This window comes from Protomyctophum parallelum (assembly GCF_964188405.1).
Source record: "Protomyctophum parallelum genome assembly, chromosome: 10".
Lineage (NCBI taxonomy): Eukaryota > Metazoa > Chordata > Actinopteri > Myctophiformes > Myctophidae > Protomyctophum > Protomyctophum parallelum.
In genome coordinates, this window is record NC_139704.1 from 28796987 (window position 1) to 28822082 (window position 25096).

The 25096-nt window shown below is 45.2% G+C and overlaps 1 protein-coding gene across 4 annotated transcripts in view; it reads left to right on the forward strand.

Annotated features, from left to right (window-relative positions):
• Positions 1–5389: 5389 nt before the first annotated feature.
• loxl4 (lysyl oxidase-like 4) overlaps positions 5390–25096 on the forward strand; it is a 336094-nt gene continuing 316387 nt past the window's right edge. For all 4 annotated transcript variants that reach the window (XR_014569801.1, XR_014569802.1, XR_014569803.1 and 1 more), the window contains exons 1-7: positions 5390–5487; positions 7146–7511; positions 9719–10023; positions 10903–11117; positions 20243–20281; positions 20641–20860; positions 21338–21515. Coding sequence is in view for 1 of the 4 variants with exons in the window: in XM_083774165.1 (XP_083630291.1) it covers positions 7160–7511; positions 9719–10023; positions 10903–11117; positions 20243–20281; positions 20641–20860; positions 21338–21515 (1309 nt within the window). In the remaining 3 variants the exon portion in view is untranslated. The remainder of the gene's footprint in view (positions 5488–7145; positions 7512–9718; positions 10024–10902; positions 11118–20242; positions 20282–20640; positions 20861–21337; positions 21516–25096) is intronic.

Genomic DNA, 25096 nt, shown 5'->3' on the forward strand with positions numbered 1-25096 from the left:
AATTGTAAAAAGAAAGAAAGAGAAAGAAATGCTGAGATATTCCATTGGGTTCATTGTTAATTATTTGGCATGCAATTTTAGTACATTTATATATATTATATTATATTATATTTTCTTTCACACTCAAAGAAAAACATTACAGGAAAATGCGTTTTTAATTAATGACTTTGCGTATATACCCTTTGGTTTAACTTGAGAGCTGCAACCTGTTTATTTTTTATTAATCTACCAAATATGTGTATTCGGTTTTTCTGTGCTGCACTGCCAAAGAGTCTTTTGTATTTAATACATTTATTTGAATTACACAAACTGTCTTATCATTCTAGCCTTAGTAGCCTATATGGACAAAAATATACAGTTTGCATTCAGTATTTTAGTTATGTGATTTATCTAAAAGACAGAAAACAAAAGCAGGATGTGGTTCTCTTTCCACAAGGCGGCAGTGTTGCCTCTATTAATAGTTCCCATTGAACTACTTCAGCACCGATTTGAAAGTCGGTATGTGATATTGTATACTTGTATAGGCTTATTTTTTAACTACCAGTAATAAAGCATTGAGAGGCTGCTTTAAGTCATTCATGATGCTGTGACACTTTCTGTGATTGAAGAGGTTCATCAAAGCATGTGGGGCCGATGTGGAGCACATGGGAACCCTGTCATCACTTTGTGTGAGACAGTTGTGCGGCCGGCGTTAAGGATGCATCAGGGAATCTGTTACCACTCAAGCCCTTTGGGATAACGGCGCAGAGAATGTGTGGGAAACGTAGCGACCGTGACGGAGAAGACATTTCTCACTGCAGGGGCCTGGTGCCACCTGCACTGTGATATCTTGAGTGCTAATTTAACTCTTGAGAGTACAAATGCAACCATTTGGTTCAATTCAATTGTGTACACTGAGTTATAGACCTGTAAGGGCCGTTTGGGAAATGTCAATCATTTAGCTGTGGACCTGCTTACGGGTTCATTTGGTTACAAATACAAAAAAAAAAAAAACTGACTTTTATTGTGTACTGTGAGTGTGAATGTGTGTGTGCATACATACACAGTTCTCTTAGAAGGAAATGCTGCATTTGTCCAGAATGCAAACTACAGGATATGCACACCTTTTGTGTTTCTGCAGTGGACCTTTTTATTTTTATAATCATCTTTTGATGTTGAGTAACTGTGACTAAGGCCTGTTCCTGTGGCTGTGACTGGGGGAAATCCACAGCCACAATCACAAAATCTGTGGATTTATGTTGAAACTAAAGATCTGCTGCCTTTTGTTACAAAGAAAGAAGGTTCATCTCGTTGATTGCAAAACAATAGAAACCGCCAGCACGCTTAATGCTATTGCCCTTATGTTCAATTACCACATCACAGAAACCCGTTACACACAATAATGTCCCCGTCTACTTAAGCTTGAAGACTTTAGATGCCCTGTCGCTTCTACAGAAGGATGCCTGCCAGGCATGTTGTGTGTGTGTGAGAGCACATTACGAAAGCCAAAAAAGCTGTATGAAAGCTCGGAGCAGCAGTGGGGGGTGAGAACAAGGAGGTGCTGTCATTTTGAAAAGGCACTTGTTTATTGTTGGAGAGCATGTATTTATTTCATGCCTCCACAGATTGTGGCTAAGGGCAGAGCCGGCTCGGGGCGGCGTAATTAGAGAGGCGGAGAGAGAGAGGGCTCTGCCACAGAGAGCTGCTGGGCTCAGAGGCTCAGCCCTGCGGGCCCTCCAGGAGCCCTCTAATGCACTCTCACTGACACACACACACACACAGAAAATAATGGCACCTGTTCTGTGTGAGACTTTAAATGAAGTTTCAAACAGTATTTAATAGGGTTGTCCCCCATTAATATCGGTTAATATCGGTTTGGTCTTTGTCAACCAAGACTTTGTTAGTTGATTATTGTTGATAATAAAAATATAATGCTTTCCCCCCCATCAACATTTCTTATTAAAAAATGATATATATATATATCCCTTTAATTGTGACAGTATGGCTAGTAGCCATTGTAAAATCAACACTAGAATGTTGAGTTGTCAACCTCACCAATCTGAAAGCTAACCGCTTTAACTGAGTATGTAAGTAGTAAGGTTAGGAATACGTTTTGCGTTGGGCATAGTTTTACAGAGGTTACATTTAGTTATAAGGTTAGGTTTAGGCATAGTTTTACTGAGGATTATGGTTATGTCTAGGATTACCTGGTGTCGACCGTTCCGAGGTCGCCGGTTTTGACCAGGGGCGAGCGTTCTTGTATTCATCTGAAAAGGCTGGTCTCTGCATGATTGTATGCAGCAAATGCAATTTTACAGATATGTTGATGAAATCATCTGACTGATTAGTCGTCTGTTAGTCAACGCAAGAATGTATTTAGTGAAGGACAGCCTTCACGGCACAAGTAAAGCATGATGTCATGTCACGACGTGTCACGTTGCGACATGCTATATATTACCTTGTATGATCTGCTATTTGTACCTAGAATAGTGATGCTAGGGATTATGTCGTTAAAATGGCGGGCAGTTCTGAAGATTTTACTCCAGAGTCCTGACTATTGCATATTTGCCGTCCCTCCTGTCTTTTTTTTGTCTCTCTCGTCTCCATCAGCCTATGAAATCTCTGATTAGGTACCTCTAGTCTAAAACTCGATTTATAGCTTAAAATATCTAGATCTAACAAGCTCACAGTGTGTCATTGACATTGTGTGTCATTGTGAGCTTATACGTTTTCTGAAAGCTAATGGATACGAAAAATCAAAAAAAGTGCAGTAATGCAAACAAAGTATGTGAGCAATGCAGCATTGTAGCTTGTCTTCTTGCATACGTAAATACGTACTGTATATACTATATGTATGTTCTAAACAGGAGCTGGGCCTCGCAGACGGATCAAAAAACAAGGTGTTGCGCTTTTCCGGCTCAAAATGTTGGGTTTTTCCTCTGCTCACCTCCCCTGTCATGATATAAATTATTCATGTCTATGAATATACATTGCAGCCTTAAAATGGCACCCCTGAGGTTTGCCTTAAAACTGAAATACATTTTATCAACAAAACAACCTGCGGAACCCAAAACTTTCCACGCAGCTAATTTAGTCATGCACTCTCTGAGAAAAACGTTCTTTCAAAATAAACAAACAGCTTTCAAAACAAGTGGACAGGCCTTAATGGACACAGAGAGAGGGAGAACAAATCGAATCAAGGCAGAGCACTGAATTGACCCCTGCTCCAAGGCCATGAAACTGACTGATCCCCCTTCTCCACTCACATCTAAATAAATGCACCAAGTCTGTGTACGTCTGTACGTTTGTAATCCACATAACTCGAGAACCGTTAGTCGGACCCACGGTTGTCCAAAAACCGCCTCTGGGCTGGGCCCCTGCCCAGGGTCCATATATGGAGCTGGCCTGTTCTGACCTCATAACACTCCATATTTGTGCATGGCTGACACAATTTACAATTTACAATTTAGGCATTTAGCAGACGCTCTTAATCCAGAGCGATTTACATTAAGCAAGAACAAAAAAGCATGGGAATACATCACATAATTTTTTTTATCAAGAAACATGCGTAAGCTAAGAAAGTAACAGTGGAATATCTATATAATGAAGCTATACATATAAACTATACATCTATACTACTATGCTATACATATGTACTATGACGTGCTATGACTACATACAATGCAATTATAGTGCTGTCTACATAACATGCTATAAGTCTGTATCAAATGCTATCTAAGTCTACAGAAATGCTATCTAAGGGGGTGGGGTAAGTGCTATGGGCCATGATGGAGTCTGAAAAGGTGGGTTTTCAGACTACGGCGGAAGATTGGGAGTGATGCTGCAGTTCTGACTGCAATGGGAAGTGCATTCCACAGTTTTGGAGCCAGAAGGGAGAAGAGTTTGGGACGTGTGGAGCGTTGTCCCAGCGTTTTTAGTGAGGGTACTTCCAGCTTCCCTGCTTTGGCTGATCTGAGTGCGCGGGAGGGTTTGTAGGGTTCGATCATACTTGCAAGATATGGGGGAGCCATACCTTTGGTTGCTTTGAATGCCAGCATCAGAGTTTTGTATTCTGTGCGGGCAGCGACCGGGATGTGAGAATTTTGGCTGGTTGAAGACCAAGCGAGCTGCGGCATTTTGGATCAGCTGGAGAGGCTTAAGTGCACATGCTGGTAGGCTAGTAAGGAGGGAGTTACAATAGTCGAGTTTTGACAAGACTGCTGTCTGGATTAGGAGCTGGGCTGATTCCTGGGTGAGGAACGGTCTAATTCGTCGTATGTTATAGAGTGTGAACCTACAGGATCGAGTGACAGCTGTGATGTGAGTTTTGAACGAGAGCTGACTGTCCAGGACAACACCAAGATTCCTGGCTGTTGGGACAGACGTTACCAGGGCGTTGTCTACGGAAATCTGACATCATTCTGATGGTCAGGCATAAAAGGGACACGGACATAATGGGGCATGCATTTCCAACTTGCATCATTCCAATTAGGCCAGTTCCCAACGGGGTACCGTCGTAGAGGCCTCCAGTCTAGAAAATGTAATAAGCTCAGGTTTATATGGGCACGTTACATTTTTAGCCTATAATTATGCATTTGTTCCTGTGTGACACGGAGAACGACAGTGTAACCTTGTTCCACGGTGGCAGGTATGACCATCGCTAAATGCTTCCAGGGCAGGGATGTGTCACCAGTCACGTTTCCCTCGTTTCACCATGGCGACCATCTCTACAGGCGTACAGAGACAAGGAGTAGTCTGGACCTTTTTTTTACTTTTTTTCTTTTTAAAGTGGTGGTTTGTGGCCATCTCAACAAGGAAATATCTACCCTGTGGTTCTAAGGAGCTTCGTTTGGATACTTGGAACTTGACGTTTGAAACTATTTTGGACCCAGGTCCTTCCTGTTGGTCGCATTTTACACACGTTGCCCCAGTGAATGTTGTGTAAAGCCGTGCGGGCGAGGTTGTGTTAAAACAAAAAGGACAGAAAGAAAAAGCCCAGTAGCCTATCAGAGATGTGTAGGTGTGTGGGCCACTTAGAAAAAGAAAAATTAGCTTACTAAGATTGTAGAATGTAACAGTTGCCGTAGGTGGTCTAGTGGCAAACGGGGAACACTAGTACTGTAACTACTGTAACCTACTCAACACCTTTACTCAAAACAATGAATGAGAGAGAGAGATAGAGTGTGTATGTGGGGGTGATAATGATTTACCCACAACCATCCATATCTTAACACAATTTCCCAAATGTCCACGGTTTGATAAACATCTTAAAAGAGGCAGTGAGGGATGCCTAATTTATGCTCCGTAGTACGAGGAATTATAGCTAAATCAGGATGGGGGTGTGTGAAGAGAGAGAGACCAGTGGGAGGGAGGAGAAGTGAGGGAGGGAGGGGGGAGGGAGAGAGGATGAAGGGTGGATTGACTTTGGAGAACATCTAGTAGGCGCACTCCTTCACACAGTCACTCTCCCCTAGTGCCTGACATTCAGGAGTACAAGCTGTGTGCCAGGTGAGTGAACTTACAACTTTTCATTCTTTTCCTTTCTATTCCTTTTGTGTTTGTGTGTGTTATTTGAAATATGTTTAACTATGTTTAGCTGAGGACAAACTTGACAAATTAGGAACACGGTCTTGATTTTGGCTCATGTGAAATGTGCGCGTTACATCTTGGTGCGCGTTACAACAGGTGTTTAAGGGATGACATTATAATAGTGCTGAGCGCTTTTCGCTCATATGGGTTCTTGGCTGCTTGGTTCCAGCTGCATTCTGTGATTTTTGAAGGTTGACACGCTGTAAGGAAGACAAATGTCCAACATTTGGAGGCCTACTGTAGCCCATCATGAGTCATGACACACAAGGTGAACCCAGGTGTCTCAGATGTTAAGTGGCTGTCTACACTGATGACTGAAAGCTTGACTAGCGTGTTGCTGTGCGACTGTGACACTTTGTTAACCTCCAGTTACTCCCCTCCCTGTGCATTGCGATGAAATATGGTTTGGTAGCCTGAAGGAATGTTTATCAACGCACGGTTTCAATTTCAGCACTTTAGTGCATAATCAGTAATTATACGTCTATGTTTGATAGTGGTAAAAAACTATCTTAACTTCAGGTGCGTTGGTTTCTTCTTGGGTCCTTTAGCCTACCCTGAGGGGAATGTTTCAGCAAAGATTGGAATGTACAGTAGGTCGTTTAATGACAGATCTATTAGACAGTAGAATAGTTTTGTGTTGCGTCTCTCAGATTGTCATATAACCTCCTAGTGTGAGGGTCGTTATGTAGTGATTTGTAACAGTTGGTACTTGGTACTGTACTATCTTTTACCCACTTAATCCGTAGCCTATACTTTGTTCTCTGGAGTCACCCAGGGGTCTACAGCTTACTAGGACTCTCCCGTTTCCTCTCTACACCAACATGTATGCTTTGAGACATGCTGTAACTTTGTAGATCTGTTATTTTTGCCAAGCGTTCTCCCCAGAATAGGGACGCATGTGGTTAAGAGTTGGCTACCTGTGTGCTCATCTGTCCAGATGATGTCACCATTGGTCTGCTGTAGTCTACTATAATAGACCTCAGTCTCTCAACCTGCTATATTGTGCTGTATGCAATTAGCCTGAATAGAGTAGAGGCTGGCTTGTGAAACTACAATTAGCCAGACAGTTGTCTTTAAGTCCCCAGGGCAGTGTAGATAAAGATGTAGGATTTAAAAGATAGGCTTTGATCATTGGCGTATAATTTGTTAATTGACGTGCAATGGGACATACGATTGGTAAATCAAATCCACCACTTAATCACTGCATGAGTATGTTAGTGTTGCATGGTGAAAATAGCAGATCTACAATCTCACGCCACGGTGTGTAATTGCCATCTGCTATTTTTTAGGGGTGCTAGCCCCTCCTATGCCCAGCTTTGAGTATCTGTGTGTACCCCATAGCGATGATTTGATTGGCTGAGGGCTTAAAAAGTGAAGATAAAAAGTGAGGACGCCAAAAGTTATTGGCCGGAATGTGATTATGTATGATGATAAGAGCGCCCCTCACTTAACACGAGTGTGGTTGATCAAATTAAATATTAAATCCTATGCCCAAAAATCTGGACGAAATGAAATGAAACATGGACGTGGTATCTGCTGCTCAGTGGTCCAATGAAAATGTAACCTTTCTCCTGCAGGTCTCTGACGCACAATGACGCGCACCTTCTTCACCCTGTGTTTGAGTTCTCTGTGCATCCCCCTGCTCCTCCTCCTATGCCTCTCTCCCCCTCCCGGCTGCCATGCTGAGCCCCGGCCCCGCCAACACCGGCCCACGTCGGCCCAGCCCAGCCGCTCGGCGCGCGCTCCGGCCGCCAAGGTCCGCCTGGCGGGGAACTTCGCGCGGGACGCCAACGAGGGGCGCGTGGAGGTGCTGCACAACAACACCTGGGGCACGGTGTGTGACGACGAGGTGGACATCAAGCTGGCCAACGTGGTGTGCCGCGAGCTGGGCTTCCAGAGCAGCATCACGTGGGCGCACAGCGCCAAGTACGGAGAGGGAGACGGTGAGCGACCGCTGTGGTGAATGACGCCTGGCTGATATATATGGCCCGTTCACAATGTTAGGCCTCACTCACGCGTAAGACACACGCAAGACACACTTGTGTCCTGTGTGTTGTGTGTGTCATGGCCGCCTCAATGCATTTCCAATGGGAGTCACATGGTTTGAAGACACAACCTTTTTGCATGGGGGGGGGGGGGGTTAGGGGGAGGGCAGAAGCCATGCAACAGCCATGCAACAATGTTGTGTCATGAAACCATGTGACTCCCATTGGAAATGCATTGAGGCGGCCATAACACATTTCCCCCCTCCCCCCAATCAAACATACCGGTAAGTGTTTGGTCAAACCACGTGACTTCCATTGGAAAAGCATTGGGGCGGCCATGAAACACAGGCAGAGCACAGAACATTTGTTCTTTATGTGTGTACGAAGCCTTAGGCTTTTAGCAGGACGGTCATACAACATGCATGGATTGAGGAGGTGCGCTTTAGTCCAACACCTGTTACCTGGAACAAAGAAAAAAATCCAGAATGACTCAGTCATAATTGCCAGCTACAGCAAGCTTTCGTTTATGAACATCTATAATCAGTTTGTGTGCCACAGCCTCTGCCTCAGCTCATGGCTTCACGTTGTGGCGTTCAGAGTAGCCTATGGGTTTTATCAAGGGTATGTCTCCCATTGGCTTAGAGGCAGCCAATGATGAAAAGTCTCTACTTCGGTTGCTAGTAGAGGTATAGATCAACATGTTGTCCAGCCGGCAATAAAACAACATACCAACCATCAGTCGGTGGCTTGAAGGTTAGAGGATCATGCTTGTTGCGACTGGAAGGTTGCCCAGCCAGACGAACAGGAACAATCTGATGATTAAATAGTAACTCCCTTGGCTAGCATTGAGAAGACATTCCATTCATACTCATCACTATTACCCAAGGCTCACAGCAGGCTGGTTAAGCTAACCACTTTAAACCAGGCATCATCCCTATGGTAGGCTGGTAACTATAAGCGATTATGGTCATATAGGTGAAAACACGAGAATAAATAAAAAACGAAACAAATGTCAATACAATATTATTTAGATATCTAATTGTAGATCTGCTATTTTTTTTTAAATAGGGCTTCAGTAGTTATGGTCAAACAAAACTGTTGTTAAAGGACCAATTTTCAACCTATCTTATAATAGGTCCTCATTAATAATCATGAAGAAATGGCGCAATATTTTTCTACTCTGTCTGTCTCATAGGAGGGCAGTTCAGAAACCGTCCTCATCGATGGGGAATACAAGCTAATAGAAACTGCAGGCTTTCTAGTCCTGAAAAGTTGCAATGCGAAAAGGGAAGCCATCGTTCTCACGATAATGAAAATCTAAATCTTGTTTAAAAAATAATCTGCCTAATGATGATGTCACTGAAGGACGGTTTCTGCCCACATCCCTCCTATGAGACACTAAAACTTTCCAGGTGCCAAAAATGTGACTAAAACTAGATGAAAACTATTCAAGATACTATGACTAAAACTAAAATCAGAATTTGCTGTCAAAATCAACATTGTTCCAATTGCTGTGCCCAACAACACCCTATTACCCTAACAACACGCTTTCATAAAAGACCATCAATTAAGCCATTCAAAATAACTTGGGAGAGCCTAAGAGCCATCATAAAGTGACAAAGATAACCCCAGTGATTCCAGTGCTAGTCCTCATTAAGGTCGCCTGGCAGACTGGCGTGGCAAAGACATGCCCTGAGAGGGGCATTTGTTTTAGAATAATGACTTGTGCTACACTTGCTGCGGTTTATGGACATTCTTTTATTGCTGCCTTTAAATCCAAATGAAAGAGGAGGGTTGAGTGGTTTCAAACGGCATAGAGGTGCGTGCGAGTGCGACTCCCTGGCCTCGGATGCATGTTGTGAAATACTGTGTATCTATTTACCAAACCAAACACACTGCAAAGGAACAACCCTAAATCAGTAAACACCAGTAAAAGTCAAATGGGGTGAGGTGAGGAACTTATTTTATGACAATTTTACTTTAGTTTTTCAGACATTTATAACTATAACTATAACAAAAATAGCAAAAATGAGTTAACATATTTTAATATTACGATCAGATTTCGATCCAACATCCTAGACGGTATCCAGTCTCATATCATGATATCGCCACAACACCGATGCTATCAAGCGAGGCGCTGAATAATCTTTGTCCGTTCCGCGCAGGGCCCATATGGATGGACAACGTGCGCTGCGACGGCACCGAGAGGTCGCTGAGGGACTGCAAGCACAACGGCTGGGGGGTGAACGACTGCAAGCACTCGGAGGACCTGGGGGTGGTGTGCAGCCCGGAGCGCAGGCTGGACCAGACGTCGCGGAGGGCGCACTCCATCGCCCTGCGGCCCGACGTCAGCCCCTCGCCACAGTGGCAGAGCATCTTGGCCAGTCGCAGGACCACGCCGCAGGGCTACCACGGCAACGGGCACGCCCAGGACGTCCCCAGGTTCTACAGAGAAAACAACCACCTGCAGGTATATATACAGCAGCAGCACACACAGTCAAATCCTCAGTGTAAATGTTGGAAAGTTGGATGGATGTCCTCCCCGGGACATTCTCCTGCGTGGTAGACGAAACCATCTACCGCTCACACTAGAGGGAGTCCCCGCTTGGCCTATAGAGAGATAGTGGGCTTATGGGCTTCTGGTAGTACTACTTAACAACCTGTCCGACCTGACACCGCAGGGTCTAGTGTTTCTCAAATGGACCTGTTCTCTAGGCTGTTAATCCAAATCAAACCAAACTTGACTAGCGCAACTGTTAATGAATAGAATGGAACCATGTACGCTCCACATTGCAGCTTTAATAGGCTCTCTTTCTACTTCCGGGCTGCTTCCCTGCTTCCTTCAGAGGTGTTACCGATGATACTAATTAAGGCTCTGTTCCATTTTTTTGTGCAGTGGTTCTCAAACTTTTTAATTTCAAGGACCCCCATAACTCTGAGAGTATACACATGGAACCAAATGGAGCCTTACAGGTCCATTTGGTTCCATTTGTACACTCAGAGTTACACACCCATTTGGAAATTGGAATCCACTCAAGGGCACTTTGAGACCCACTGGTGTAGCAGAGTGTTTCCAGGGAGCCAAGATGCACCAGCAGCACCCTGACTCTGTTTGACCAGAATGGAACAGAGCCTTCATTAGTATCATCCCTATTGAGTTGTGCCTGAAATGTACTGTAATTCTGCAAACTGTTAATAAATACTTCAATCAATCAATCAATCAGCGGTAACACCTGTGCAGGAAGTAGGGAAGGAGCCCAAGTTCTTTCCAAAATGGCGCGTGTGCATATAGAGCCCATTCTGATTCAGCCATGACAGATCAGAGTCATGTCTGCGTTCTCCCATGTAGGGTCAAAGCAAGGTGCGCATCGAGGAGGTGCGCCTTCGGCCCATCCTCATGCACACCAAGAGGAAGAGTCTGACCACGGAGGGCGTCGTGGAAGTGAAGCATGCTGGGAGGTGGAGGCAAGTGTGCGACCTTGGCTGGACTCTCAACAGCAGCAGAGTGGTGTGCGGGATGCTGGGCTTCCCAGAGGCCACCCAGCACAACGCCAAGACATACAAGTAAGTAAAGTCACCCTCTCCTTGTACCTCGTAACTGTAAACATTCCGGTGAACCTCTGTTGAACCGAAGTCGTCGCCCTTGATTCATAGTTGGTTGCGTAACCGCAGCAGGTGTCGAGAATAGCCGACCTACAAGCTCACAACGCGTCTGTGAGCGACGCGTTGTGAGCTTGTAGATCGGCTATTTCCGGCGTGCGCAACTAAGTACAACTCAGGTTTGCAGTATAAATCACCCTTTAGAGTGCCAGCGCTGCGCCACTGGCCTCAGCTCTCGGGAGTGATGACCTCAGCCATTCATTCCATTGTTAAATGAATAAACAAACTTCTGGAGGAGAGAGTAAAGCATACACACACACACACACACACACACATACACACGCCAGATACAGATACATACGCATCCCCGCTAATGCAGCAAGTTAGCAACTTTGAGTAAAAGCCCCCTTTCTGGGCTTATCTTCCTCTCCCAGCTTCTGCCACCACCCCCTCTCCTCCCTTCTCCGGTGATGATGAAGAGATCAGACTCCCTCGCTACTTGCCCTTACTTGACTAGGCCAATCTCCTCTGTTCACCTCCTCTCCTCTTACTCTGTCTTTCACGCACGCAAGCGCATGCACGTACACACACACACACACACACACACACACACACACACGCACTCCACTCTCTCCGATGCTTATTTTCAACGCACAGGTCTCAGACAAACGGCCCCACTTTAACTTTTAGATTGGTGTGTGAAGAGGAGTAATATCGGTGCTGATTGGTCTTTAACTCTGCTGTCAATATGCTGCGTTGCTGGATGGAGAGCATGGGTGTGCCTCTTTGTTTTATGGACAGGGTTCTCTCTGTGGACTTAACTCAGCCATTTATCCCCTCGCTCTCGCCTGCTCTTAAAATAGCACCTTCATTGAGCTGTGTGTGTGTGTGTGTGTGTGTGTGTGTGTGTGTGTGTGTGTGTGTGTGTGTGTGTGTGTGTGTGTGTGTGTGTGTGTGTGTGTGTGTGTGTGTGTGTGTGTGTGTGTGTGTGTGTGTGTGTGTGTGTGTGTGTGTGTGTGTGTGTGTGTGTGTGTGTGTGTGTGTGTGTGTGTGTGTGTGTGTGTGTGTGTGTGTGTGTGTGTGTGTGCGTGCGTGCGTGCGTGCGTGCAAATCCGACACTCGCTGTTGGTTAGGGTGATGTGGGTGTTGTTGGGTATAGGGTGCATTGAGTGTGTAAACATGGGCAGGGTGCTGTACATGTTGGGTTGGGTGCTGTGGGTGTTTTGTGGGGTGCTGTACAGTGTGTGTGTGGACATGGGCGAGCGTCTCCCTTTGGCCCTTCCGACACACGGCTGCACTTCCTCTCCTCCTGTAGAGAAAACAGACAGAGCGGTTTGCAGACGTGACCGCGGGAAGGACCACACATTAGCAGAGAATTACACCAGTGCCATTATGAGAACAAACGGCCGCCATCCGTTCACTTGACTTGGACAGGACGAGGCGCCCCGTATGGAGCACGTTCCCGGAGGGCTGCTGTTTCTGGGTGATTCACGGCTCGGCTGTGCTTGCTCTCACGTGGCTGCGCCCTGGCCCGGCGTACACTGAGTCAACTGGGTGATAGACCACAACATCTGCTCTGTGTACTCTAGGTGCTAGATTCCACAGAGCCGAAAGGCTGCTACTGTTTGGGGGCAATTCATTTCCTTTATAGACTTCTCCAACTCCTTTATAGGCTTTCTAAAACTGCCCATATTGAAGTATGAATCACGCAAGTATTTCCCGGATTGCCCTTGAAAGAAACGAGGTCTGTGCCGAGCTCTATGCTGGGTTTAAAAGGGAACACAAAGCGGGCTATAAAATGATTCCTCCGTTGGAGGTGGACATGCATTAGACATCACGACGTTTAATGAGAAGCAATGCTCAAGGATGCTCTTTAACTAAAACAGCACGGTCCGATCTGGATCGTATGTCAGCCTGCCGGAGGTTTCCCCACATTGCGGGCTTGACGGTTTTCACTGCTCGTCTTTGATTTCCGTCGCAGCGTAGTTGATGAAGACAAGGGGAGATGAGGGGTATATATATAAGTAATGGCTTTGTGGGGTGGATGGTATAGCTTGATATGTATATGGGCGAAACCTGAGGGGCTTGGCAGCTCACCAAGAAGGGAGGACAGGACTGCTGTAGCCTGAAGGACTTGGAGCTAAGCCTACGGGGAGGCGTCGCTCACTGGCACTTTTAGGGCGTTGCATGTAAACCTTCCTCTAAGGTCAAGTGAAAGGAAGTTGAGGAATAGAGCGCGATTGGCTCTTTAAGGTCTCTAACCTCACAGCCACTACAAAGTGGATGATACATCCAGCATATCCGCCTCTACGTAAGTGCACAGCAAAGTCTTGTGCAGACTTAAATTCAAGCTGCTAGATTTGCATGTCATTATGTAGATTACTTTCTCCTGTAAATGAAAGACTCTGCTATGGAAGTGGTTGTCTTCATTCGGTTTGGTTGTTGTGTCCCGGCTTTGATTTTCCGCTGATGTTCTGCGACAGGCAGTGGACCATATAATGATTGGCATAATCTGTACAGTATTTATTTGTATGTATTTTGTATTGTACCGAAGCACACCAAAGCCCTTGTAGTGGTGCCGATCCACGGGAGAGTGAACTACAGTAAATAGGATCTTGCAGGAGCAAGTAAGTGGCCGCACACACTGATAGCCAAAGTGCCAAATATTTTCCTCTGGACGCAGAGTACAGGGAAACCAATGCTTCTTCGGTGATGAAGTGCCTGCCCTTCCCTGCTGGCCTCACACCCGTGAGCACAGCCAATTGAGTTTGTTGAACACCAGCCTCCACGGTGGTGGGCAGGAACTAGTGCGCCAACCAGACGCCCCGTCAATTTTGAGACGAGCCTGGAAGTGTTTAGAGTTAGCCAAGCGGCATTCCTGCTGCCTCTGCATACAGTACTCCTGTACATACCTTGCTCTTTGTCCATCTGGTCCATTCTTAGAAAGCCCAGACCAGACCATGTCTCCCGGCTGGCTGTGTCTCTTGGATGGGACTCTGAAGATGCTGTAATTACAGGTTGGGTAGGACTGAGTCTGTCCAGGGTTTCTGCTGAGAGTGAAAAAAAATGCCCCCAATTATAGCTGTGTGTGTGAGAGAGAGTTAGAGAAGGGTGAGACCAAGAGAAGGAGGAGGAAGCGAGACAGATGGATAGAGAGGGAGGCAGAGATCCCAGGATCTCTCGCATGCTGGTGTAAAATATGTCCCAATTACAGCTGCAGCCTGCAATAGGTCGCTGTGTCAGCAGCTGTCTGTCGTTCCCCGTCTCGTCTGTCTCTGCGGCCATTTGGAGACTTAACCACCATTTTATGTTTAATTATGCTTCTGCTGAACTTTCCTTAAGATGGGGGGTATCATTTTCAGTCCTTAGGATGACATTTTGTGCAACCGAGTCGGGTCTGGTGTCCCAAGTCCGTGTGATCTTCCTCAACGAGCTTCTCTCTAATTTATCTGGCCATCTTTTAATTTCCCCATGCATGCCAGCGCCATCTTTTCGTGGTTTGGAACAGAGTGTGGAACCTGGACTTCTAAGCCAAGCTGAAATGTAGCAACATCTAACAGTTCAATCTGCCTCAGTGCAGGGTACATTTATCTTGCAATCCAGGAGCCATCGGCTCCGTTGCCTTCTGTAGATTTCATAATAACAGCTATAGCGTGTTTTATTTTGGGACTCTTGCAATTTATAGCATATTTTATTTTGGGAGTGTCTTGCAATTTAGGTTCACCTAAGTGGCATTTTCACACAGTGTTGTATATATCCCTTCTATAAACATCTTGACGAAACGCAACAGATTGGGAACACTCTTATCGTACCACTTCACTTTGAAATGTCCTATTGTATCTTGAGCAATAATATAATATAGCTCCATAGCAGTTGTGGCGAGCCGTTACGACACCCCTGGCCTAAGGAGCATGCCAGGGTTAGGGAGTGTGAGGCTGCCGTAAAACGAACAGCGGTGTGATTGTTGTCCTTTAAGAGGCGGGCGGGACTCTGTCATTAGCCTCACTCAAGTCTCCCATGTTCCCCCAACGAGGGGTGGAGCCTCCCCTTTAATTAATCGTTCTGATGAAGGCTTCGGAGATAGAACTATCAACACTTCCAAGGGGCTATATGCACACACGCCATTTTGGAAAGAACTTGGGCCACTTCCCTACTTCCTTCACAGGTGTTACCGATGATACTAATGAAGGTTCTGTTCCATTCTGGTTAAGCAGAGTCGGGGTGCTGCTATTGTGCATGTTGGCTCACTGGAAACACTCTACTATACACCAGTGGGTCTCAAAGTGTCCTTGGGTGGGTTACAAGTGGCCCTGTGCAGGTGTGTAACTGTGAGATACGGGTCCATTTGGTTCCATTTGTAGACTTTGTGCACTCTCTGAGTTATGGGGTTCCTTGAAATTAAAAGGTGTGAGAACCACTGTACACTAAAATGGACAATCTATGCACGCTCACAATGCATTGCAACCAGAAGTGTTATGAGCTTGTAAAAAAAAAAGCAGATCTCCTATTTTTGCAGAATGTTCGACTGTATTCTCCTCATGCCCAGAACAGGGATGCAGAGGTTTATGTGGTTAAATTAGCACTTTACTGCAAAGCTGTTACTTGCTTACTACCACATGTTTGTGCTCGTCTAGTCTGCTCTATTCGTACAGAGCTACTTGTATACCTCATAACACTGAAGAAGAGTTGAGGTTCATACCTTAGAAAAGTAAGGATGAGAGAGAGTGTGACATTTGCCATGGTTACAAATTGTACAAACAGTGATGTAATGGAGTCAAATAAAAGAGGTGCGGGTGTCCTTCAATTGTCTGTACATTAGTCTCATGACATGTGCAGAACTGCAGGCAGTGTGGGCTTCTGAGGATACTAAAAAGTGATGGGTCTGTGGTGAGGTTCATAATCAAGTGACAGACTTATTTGACTCGTGGGAAATTGTGTGTGTGTGTGTGTGTGTGTGTGTGTGTGTGTGTGTGTGTGTGTGTGTGTGTGTGTGTGTGTGTGTGTGTGTGTGTGTGTGTGTGTGTGTGTGTGTGTGTGTGTGTGTGTGTGTGTGTGTGTGTGTGTGTGTGTGTGTGTGTGTGTGTGTGTGCGTGTGTGCGCGCGCTTCTGTATGTGTTTAGGCACCACTGTCTATTCTCGACATGTTACTACAGAGCCACATGGCAGACGCATTCAAGATATTTTATGAGAGTAATTCAAGCCTCTGTTAAGAATAAGTGTTAAATTCTATACAGTACGTCAGTCTGAGTTCACCACAGACTCTGTGACATTGCATGTGGGTTTGTCATGCAACGCGATTCAAATGACACCGTTACGCCATATTTATGCCTACATAGACAAAATGTTTGTATAGATGTTTAATCTTGAAAGGTATAAGTCATTGGTGTGACTATGAACCTAATTTACTTCATAAATTATACAAGGCTGACCACAGCTTTACTATTGGCCACTTAATACCTATACACTTTATGTATACATCAAATAGCTGCAAGCTCACAACACGTTGCAATGTGATACGTTTCAAACTTCTCCTGTTTTTGCAAATGTTTGTCTGTTTTTGCCAAATGTTTGCCTACTTTCACCAAATGTTCGCCTACTATGCCCAAGACTTGCTGTGGTTAAAGCAACGGTGCAGCAACTGAAAGATTTCAGTTCTGTTGTCACTCTAGAATCACCATCAACCATTTGAATGAGATGTGACAATGTGAAGAGTATGTAATTTATTATTAGACATTTCATCTTCCAAACGCAATATAGTATTTGTCACCACCCTACCGTCCCTATTCTGGGACATAGAGACTTGGGGCTGTATTTTGCGTGTCTTAAGTACCAGGTCTTATTCCCTAACTTGAGTAAACTAAAGACCTGGAGGCGTGATCAATGCTCTTTGGCCACTCAGAATAGCCAAATGGCATTGATCACGCCTCCAGGTCTTTAGTTTACTCAAGTTAGGGAATAAGACCTGGTACTTAAGACACGCAAAATACAGCCCATGGGCCTATAGTCGTATATAGGCTTTTAGTCGTTAAGAGAGGAATAATGTCCGTCTTTGTAAGTCTTTCCATACCATGACTACATTTTTAGGTTGTCTCTCTGTCCCACTGTCGTTAGGAAACGAGTCATTTTGACCATAACCATATTATAGTTTAGCTCAAGCACACACACAGAAACCCATGACCTAACTCAGGTAAATGACAATGTGGCCCTTGAGTCCAGCGTCCTCAGTTTGTTTTCAGAAGCTTACGTGACTTTACTTGGTCAGCAGTGCTCTGTATAGTTTCAAAACATAGACAAGAAGATGAAGGTGGTGACACTAACACACCTGTGACAGTTAGCTGTAATCTATAAATGTTTATGTTCTCAATGGAAGAGTAGGGAGATCACCTCCAACCTGAGTGTTTGGAGCCATTGATGTGAATATTTGTGTGTGTGTGTGTGTGTGTGTGTGTGTGTGTGTGTGTGTGTGTGTGTGTGTGTGTGTGTGTGTGTGTGTGTGTGTGTGTGTGTGTGTGTGTGTGTGTGTGTGTGTGTGTGTGTGTGTGTGTGTGTGTGTGTGTGTGTGTGTGTGTGTGTGTGTGTGTGTGTGTGTGTGTGTGTGTGTGTGTGTGTACTATGTGGTGTGTTTGGGAATGCCTCTCCCAACCCCCACTGGCCGGTCACCACATCTGTTTTATGGCTCTCCCTTTTTCGGTCATTGCCGTTTCTCGGACGTGCTGGCCAGCACAGAGCCAGTGTTCGGACTGGTGGTTTGCTTGCTGGATTAAGCCTTGATTTCCCAGCAATGCCGTACGCTGGCTTTTGTTGAATGTCACAATTTTATTTAACCTCTACATGTGGCTTTGGCGTCTAAGGACCCGTTTCAATGTCATGTTTTTATTTTCATCCAGTTATATTATATATCTAACATCCTGTATTTACAGTATATTATACATGCAGTACTGTAACTACAGGATACACTCCATACATAACTCTCTCATGAGTCTTACAAAACACAATGGAAACAAAAGAGATTCAACATCATGATCTATGTTTTTGCGTCTTTGGCTAAATCCAATTATAGTTAGTGAACATCACTGTTTCTTCTCTCTCTCTCTCTCTCTCTCTCTCTCTCTCTCTCTCTCTCGCGCTAAGTCATATTTGCAGCACGATGTACCATCTATATTCTATTAACATGATGATTCTGTTTTATTTTATATACTATACTTTTTCATTCCTCAAAGGACTCGCAACATAACTGTTGTGGCTCAAATGTCTACTCTTGCCTGTGTATGTTTGCTTTCCCATCGTGCGCTCCATCTCTGCTTCTCTGGGAAACGGGCGAATAGTTTTATAACTAAACATTTTCTGCAAATCAATTAGTGTCCTGGCACTGTCCAAAAACAAACTCAAATGTCCAAAAGGAAATAAAATCCAAACTAGTCTACAGTATGCACCGGATGTGGCCAGTCTCCTCTGGCCACCCTTAAACTCCTTCGCAAAGTCTGGTCCAGTTTAGAAATCCAATATCCGGGAAAAATACTCCAAAATGGAAAGAAAGGTCTTTATATCCGAAGGGAGATATCCAATACAATCCAACGAACAATGTAGCAAGACTTGGGATAAAATAAATCCTCTTGCTTCTCAGTAGACTGTGGCCCCTTTTCCACCGGTTGGTTCCCAATGGGAATCGGTTCAGTTCTTTTTGGTTTTTAGTCCATGAGCCAGAGCTCCAAAATTGAAACGTTAATTATGAATTGAGTGGGAAAAACCATACCTATATTAGATTGTTATCACCATGAAACTTCCCCAATTGAGTACTTACACGAAGACAATGATTTATTGTATTACAAATTTTACATTTTTTAATATGCAAATGAGGCATTATGTAGGAAAATATGCAAAATAATCGAAAATATGAAAAAGCTACTACTGTGGAAGGGTTATCATGTATTTATTTACTTGTATTGATCCTATAAACAATTTAATATAGTGTATAGTTCGTCCACAAATGTTGGACCTCTGGCTCATGGACGAAAAACCAAAAAGAACTGAACCGGTTCCCACTGGGAACCAACCGGTGGAAAAGGGGTCTGTCTGTCTCACTCTCTGCTCCCCTCCACACTGGCCTTACGGAAACTCTCCAGGTGGCCCAAACATTGTGATTGCCCGTCACTCAATCAGCCAGGTGAGCTGTGGGCGGGGTCTCTCAATCACTGTTGCCATACAACACATGCAACACATGCATCTCACTGGCTTCTTGTAGCATATAGTCCAGCGGATAAATAGCAAAATCTCATAGACCAGCTCATTGGTAGAAAATAATAAAGTACATCAAAATGTAAACATTGCAAACAAAAAATCCATAGAAACAATTTGACTCTGGGCACAGAGGTTACACTTTTACATATGAAAGTTTGCATACAGTAGACAAACTCAAGTGAAATGGTCAAACTGTGGCTTGCAGATTTCCTTCTCATGTCCCTGCCCAACACTTCTCCTTCCAACAATACGCTTCCAAGAAGCAGTATTGTTTCCCTGTATGTCTGGAATATTCATATTCAATACTCTAACCATTCATTCTCCACATACACGCTGACAGCCCGCCTAGACATTCCAGATGGAAATACACTGGTGGACTTGGTCAGGGAAAACAGTACAATACATTCTTGCTTAAACTATACCAGTCATCGCCACTCCATATACCTAACTTTATACTCCCCACAAAGCCACATGTAGCCTAGCGTGACGCTACTTATATGGATGGAGTGCTGTGCTACCTGTTTTCTTTCTCAGTGTGAGAGCAGAGGGCATCGTTAGGTCATCCAGAAGCTAAATAAACCTAGTTTTATTGAGATAAATGGTGGGGGTGCGTGCATGTGTGCGTGTGCGATAGAGAGAATGGAGTCCGTCTTGTGTGGCAGAACAGAACACTGTATCTCACAGTAAGCACTGTCTTCTTGTTGGGGGAATTGGTCATATACAGTGTAGCTCACCTCTTGGGATGAAAGACGTGTGTGTGTGTGTGTGTGTGTGTGTGCGTCAGAAACCTCAGCAAATATACAGAGCTGATGGAACTCACTTCCCTTTCTTCCTTTTTTGTTTTCTCATAGGAAAGTCTGGGACACCAAGGTTGCAGATCCTTCAACAAGGTAAGAAAGACATTAATTTTAGTCACCTTGGTGGTCACCACTCTTTCCGTTACTTAAACCATTTTGGACTGACTGAAAAAAAAGGCTTCTAAATCCTAATAGTTTTCTGAAAAACCCATGTCTATGTCAGTTGTGCTCAACCTTTTTCATGTCAAGGACCCCCAGAATTATATCTATTGGGCCACCGACCCCCCATCTCAAAATATGTAGTTCCAGGGACCCCCCAGAAGCAAATATTTTAGTTAAAATATTTTAATGACTTTTCGAAAGTAGCAGACCTACAAGCTCGTAGCGTGCCACTTGGTGGTCGCTACAATTGAATCCATTTATAACCTTTTCTTTGACCTCTCCCTCCCCAGGCTGAGCATCATGGCAAAGAAAAAGGGCTTCTGGGTAGAGAAGGTGCACTGCCTGGGCACGGAAAACAGTCTCTCAGAGTGCCACGCTCAGCTGTCCATACCGCGGAACCCCTCCCCCTGTAAGAGTGGACGACACGCCGTGGCCAAGTGTGTGGCGGGACCCCAGTTCGCACGCATATCTTCATCTTCGGGGAGACCCCAGGCCCCTAATGCAGTTGTGGTGAGAGACACTCTGCAAAACACACACACACACACACACACACAACTCACCTTCGTCTTCAATGTTTGTGTCACGTAATGTTTGTGTTTACACGAACACTCAAAATTGTCCATTCACTGTCAATGGGATTTAATGTTTGTGTAGGACAAAGTTTGTGCACGCACACCAAAAGCTGGACATAGGAGGGGCTATATCCCCCCTAAAGAATTACAACTTGTGTGAAGTGAGGGGCGCTCTTATCATCATACATCAGCCAATCAAATCATCACATTCCGTACTCAAACACACCTACACACAACAAAGCTGTGCATAGGAGGGGCCCTAAAAAAAGAAGGTTCTCAGCATTCATGGATTTGACATTGTACACGTTATAGGCCTGATATACAGTATAGCCTGAGAGCACGCACGCACGCACGCACGCACGCACGCACGCACACACACACTCTCTAAACCTTTCCCCCTCTCTCCCGTGTGCAGCCCGTGCGCCTGAAGTCGGGACCCCGGCTGGGTGCGGGCCGGGTGGAGGTACTGCGAGAGGGGAAGTGGGGCACCATCGTGGACCACCTGTGGGACAGGACGGCAGCCAGTGTGGTGTGCAGGGAGCTGGGCTTTGGCAGCGCCAAGGACGCCCCCATCGGAGCCTTCATGGGACAAGGTGAGATGAGCTTTATTACTTTTGCCAGAGCAGAGCGGAGTACGGCGCCGTAACACATTCAGGACGGGAACGCGTTTTTGTCATTTTTGAACAACTTTGAACAAGTTTTTCAGAAAACCTATAGGCTAGGATTTAGAAGGCGTTTTTAGAACCGGCCTCAGTCCTAAATGGGTCAAAGTCGTGCTTCGGGATCTTAATCTCAATCTGGATGTAATCTGAATTGGATCTATGTGTTCGGCAGTGGTTCATGGCATTCCAGGCCGATTCGGAGGGACTTTTCCAGTCTTCAGCTTATCTAACAGGCTGCGCTCGTCTGGCACTGAATGGCCACAGAATTTCCAGAGGGGGGGGGGGGGTGTGTGTGTGTGTGTGTGTGTGTGTGTGTGCATGTGTGTGTGTGCGCTCGCACGTGTGCTGTGTGTTTGCGCGCGCCGTGTGTGTGTCTGCATGCATAAAATGTGTGTGTGTAAGCTGCAAATGTGTTGATCACACTATAGCTATTACTTTGAGGGCAGAGCACAGTCTGTGTTCTTCTCCAGCTGTGCGAGACAGTCCGTGAGCCGCCACCAGACCAGGCGCGCCAGCTGCCCAAACATCTTGCACAGATGCACGCACTGGTTCGCTATCGGAGTGAAGTGGAACTGCTCAGGCTCTCTCTCTCTCTCTCTCTCTCTACAGGCTGCTTCTGCTGTAAGCCGTGGTGGTTTACTTTGGCAAAGGGTGACTGTTAAGAAGTCACAGGCGTGTATCGTACCGACTTCCACAAACGCTGCTTTTCATCTGCCAACCTGGCGAGTGTACTGATCCCCTTTTCCTCTCTAGAAAATGTTCCCAGTCGGGTCTCCAGCTGTGCCGGCGGTGTCCACACCCCATCAGCAGACATGAGAACGGCTTCCCCGGGCCCTGGGACCTAGCGGGCGTAGTCCCTAATCACACTGAATAAGATGAAATAGGAGCTCATCATTTGCTTGTCTAGCTGCTCCAGGGTTATTTTTTAATGCATTATGCGGCGTGAGAAAAATCCCCGGTGTTAATGTAACAAATAAAATAAGGGAACACGTGGATTAATTGACACTGAGTCAGTACTATGCTGTGCGTACAGAATAGATGATGTCAGTTTTCTACATTGGCATTTTTTTCCCCCTGAGTCGGACGAAAGCTGAAAATGCACCTTCGGTCGTCATGCAGGCCGGATAGCTCCGGTGCTTCCGACAGTTCCAGCAGTCTGCATGCAGAGGTGTTGTAATTGTCAAGGAGGGGACCGAGAGGGTTTAATTTGATCCCAAAATAAGTTCATATTTCCTCCAGGTCCACCCGCAATTAAGGCTTTAAGAACATTGTGTGTGTGTGTGTGTGTGTGTGTGTGTGTGTGTGTGTGTGTGTGTGTGTGTGTGTGTGTGTGTGTGTGTGTGTGTGTGTGTGTGTGTGTGTGTGTGTGTGTGTGTGTGTGTGTGTGTGTGTGTGTGTGTGTGTGTGTGTGTGTGTGTGTGTGTGTGTGTGTGTGTGTGTGCGCCGTTATGATGTGGTTCTGCAGCTGTAGTCTGGTTTGATAAATGCCAGGTTCATTTCTTATTGCTTCTGTCTTCCTCCTGGAAATGCAGGTTTCCTCTATACTGTGTTTCCTGAATGGAGGTAACAGTGTCTCTCTCTCTCTCTCTCTCTCTCTCTCTCTCTCTCTCTCTCTCTCTCTCTCTCTCTCTCTCTCTCTCTCTCTCTCTCTCTCTCACACACACACACACACACACACATGCTGCTGTGTTGCAGCCATAGCAGGGTCGGACATCAAAGTGTCCTCACGGCTGCCACTCTATAACACGCTGCTTTTTAGACATTTTACTGTCACATATAATTTTCCATGCACTCCGACCGGAGGCCACATAAACACAGGCCTATATGGTGTTGGAAAGAGCTTAAATTAGACTCGCGGCGGTAGAATGAAACCTTTCTGAGAACGCTGGATAGAGAGAATAAACGGTGTGTTTCAAAACGTAGAACATTAAAACGCTTTTCCGAATACATTTCTTTCTTCCGAAGCGGAGAGCAGATTGCAATCCTATTCCCTATAGTTGACTGGAGTCCGCCAAAGTTCTACACTCATAGTCCCCCTGCGTTTTTCCCTCTACAGCAAACCTCTTCAGCGATAATAGCCGATCTATAATCTCACAATGCTATTGTCGCCAAATGGTAAATGGTGCATTTATATAGCGCCTTTTATCCAAGGCGCTTTACAGGGATTGTGCATTACATTCACCCATTCACACACGCACTCGCAATTAGGGGTTCAGTTTCTTGCTCAAGGAACCTTGCGGATCTGTTTTGGGTATGTCAGAAATGTACTTCTATTTTTTAAGAGAGGGAAGAATTTCCCTATCTACAAGCTTGTACATAAAAAAAAATTGCCATCGTACAACTAAGTACAAACTATAATTTATGGCTTAAGCCGTTAATTCCCTATAGACATAATCCTTTCCTTTATCGCGGCTTTGTAAGAAAAATAAACATGTTCACGACGATGGTGGCATCGTCACTCATTGTGCCAGAAATATTGTGCTCTGGCTGGCAGATAGGAACGTTTTACACTGATACTGCTGCAGAGGTGCACAAAGCAGCCTCTGTGGACAAACATTTATCTATCCGTTATCTCTTAAGTTAACCACATGAACCCTATAGCTAAAGCCGTTGTAATTCCCTATAGGCACATGTTGTGTTGCCATGGGACAAAAAAACATGTTTATCTTTGATGGAGTCAGAGGTCTGTGTCTCTATGACCTCACGGTGCGTCGGATGGTAATCTGTCTGGGATTGGAGAGACACAAAGCAAACATGGCTGCTCAGTGTCAGAACCCCCAGGCGGATCTGAAGGCTCTATGTGTGATAGAAGACGTGGATGACTGCCTATCAGTATGACTGAGTGACAGCCAGGTGTGATAGGAGGGCAGCATGCCACCAGCAGGTTCACACACACACACACACACACACACACACACACACACACACACACACACACACACACACACACACACACACACACACCTCGCATAACCTTTCGGCAGTGGTTCTAAAAAAAACATTTTAAGGACCCCCAGATTACCATGTATCAGGCCACATACCCCCATAACTCTCGGATTTACCAATAGCTGGGGACCCACTAGAACCCATTGAAGGAAACCTCCTGATGATGAGACTGACCATGATACTGATACTGACAAGATTCTGACCATGATAGTGTCATGGTACTGACATGATACTGACCATGATATACTGATCATGATACTGATATGATACTGACCATGATACTGACCATGATATACTGATCATGATACTGATATGATACTGACCATGATATACTGACCATAATACTGACCATGATACTTACCATGATATACTGATCATGATACTGATATGATACTGACCATGATATACTGACCATGATACTGACCATGATGCCGTCATGATACTGACCATGATATACTGACCATAATACTGACCATGATGCTGTCATGATACTGACCATGGTATACTGACCATAATACTGACCATGAGGCTGTCATGATACTGACCATGATATACCGACCATGATA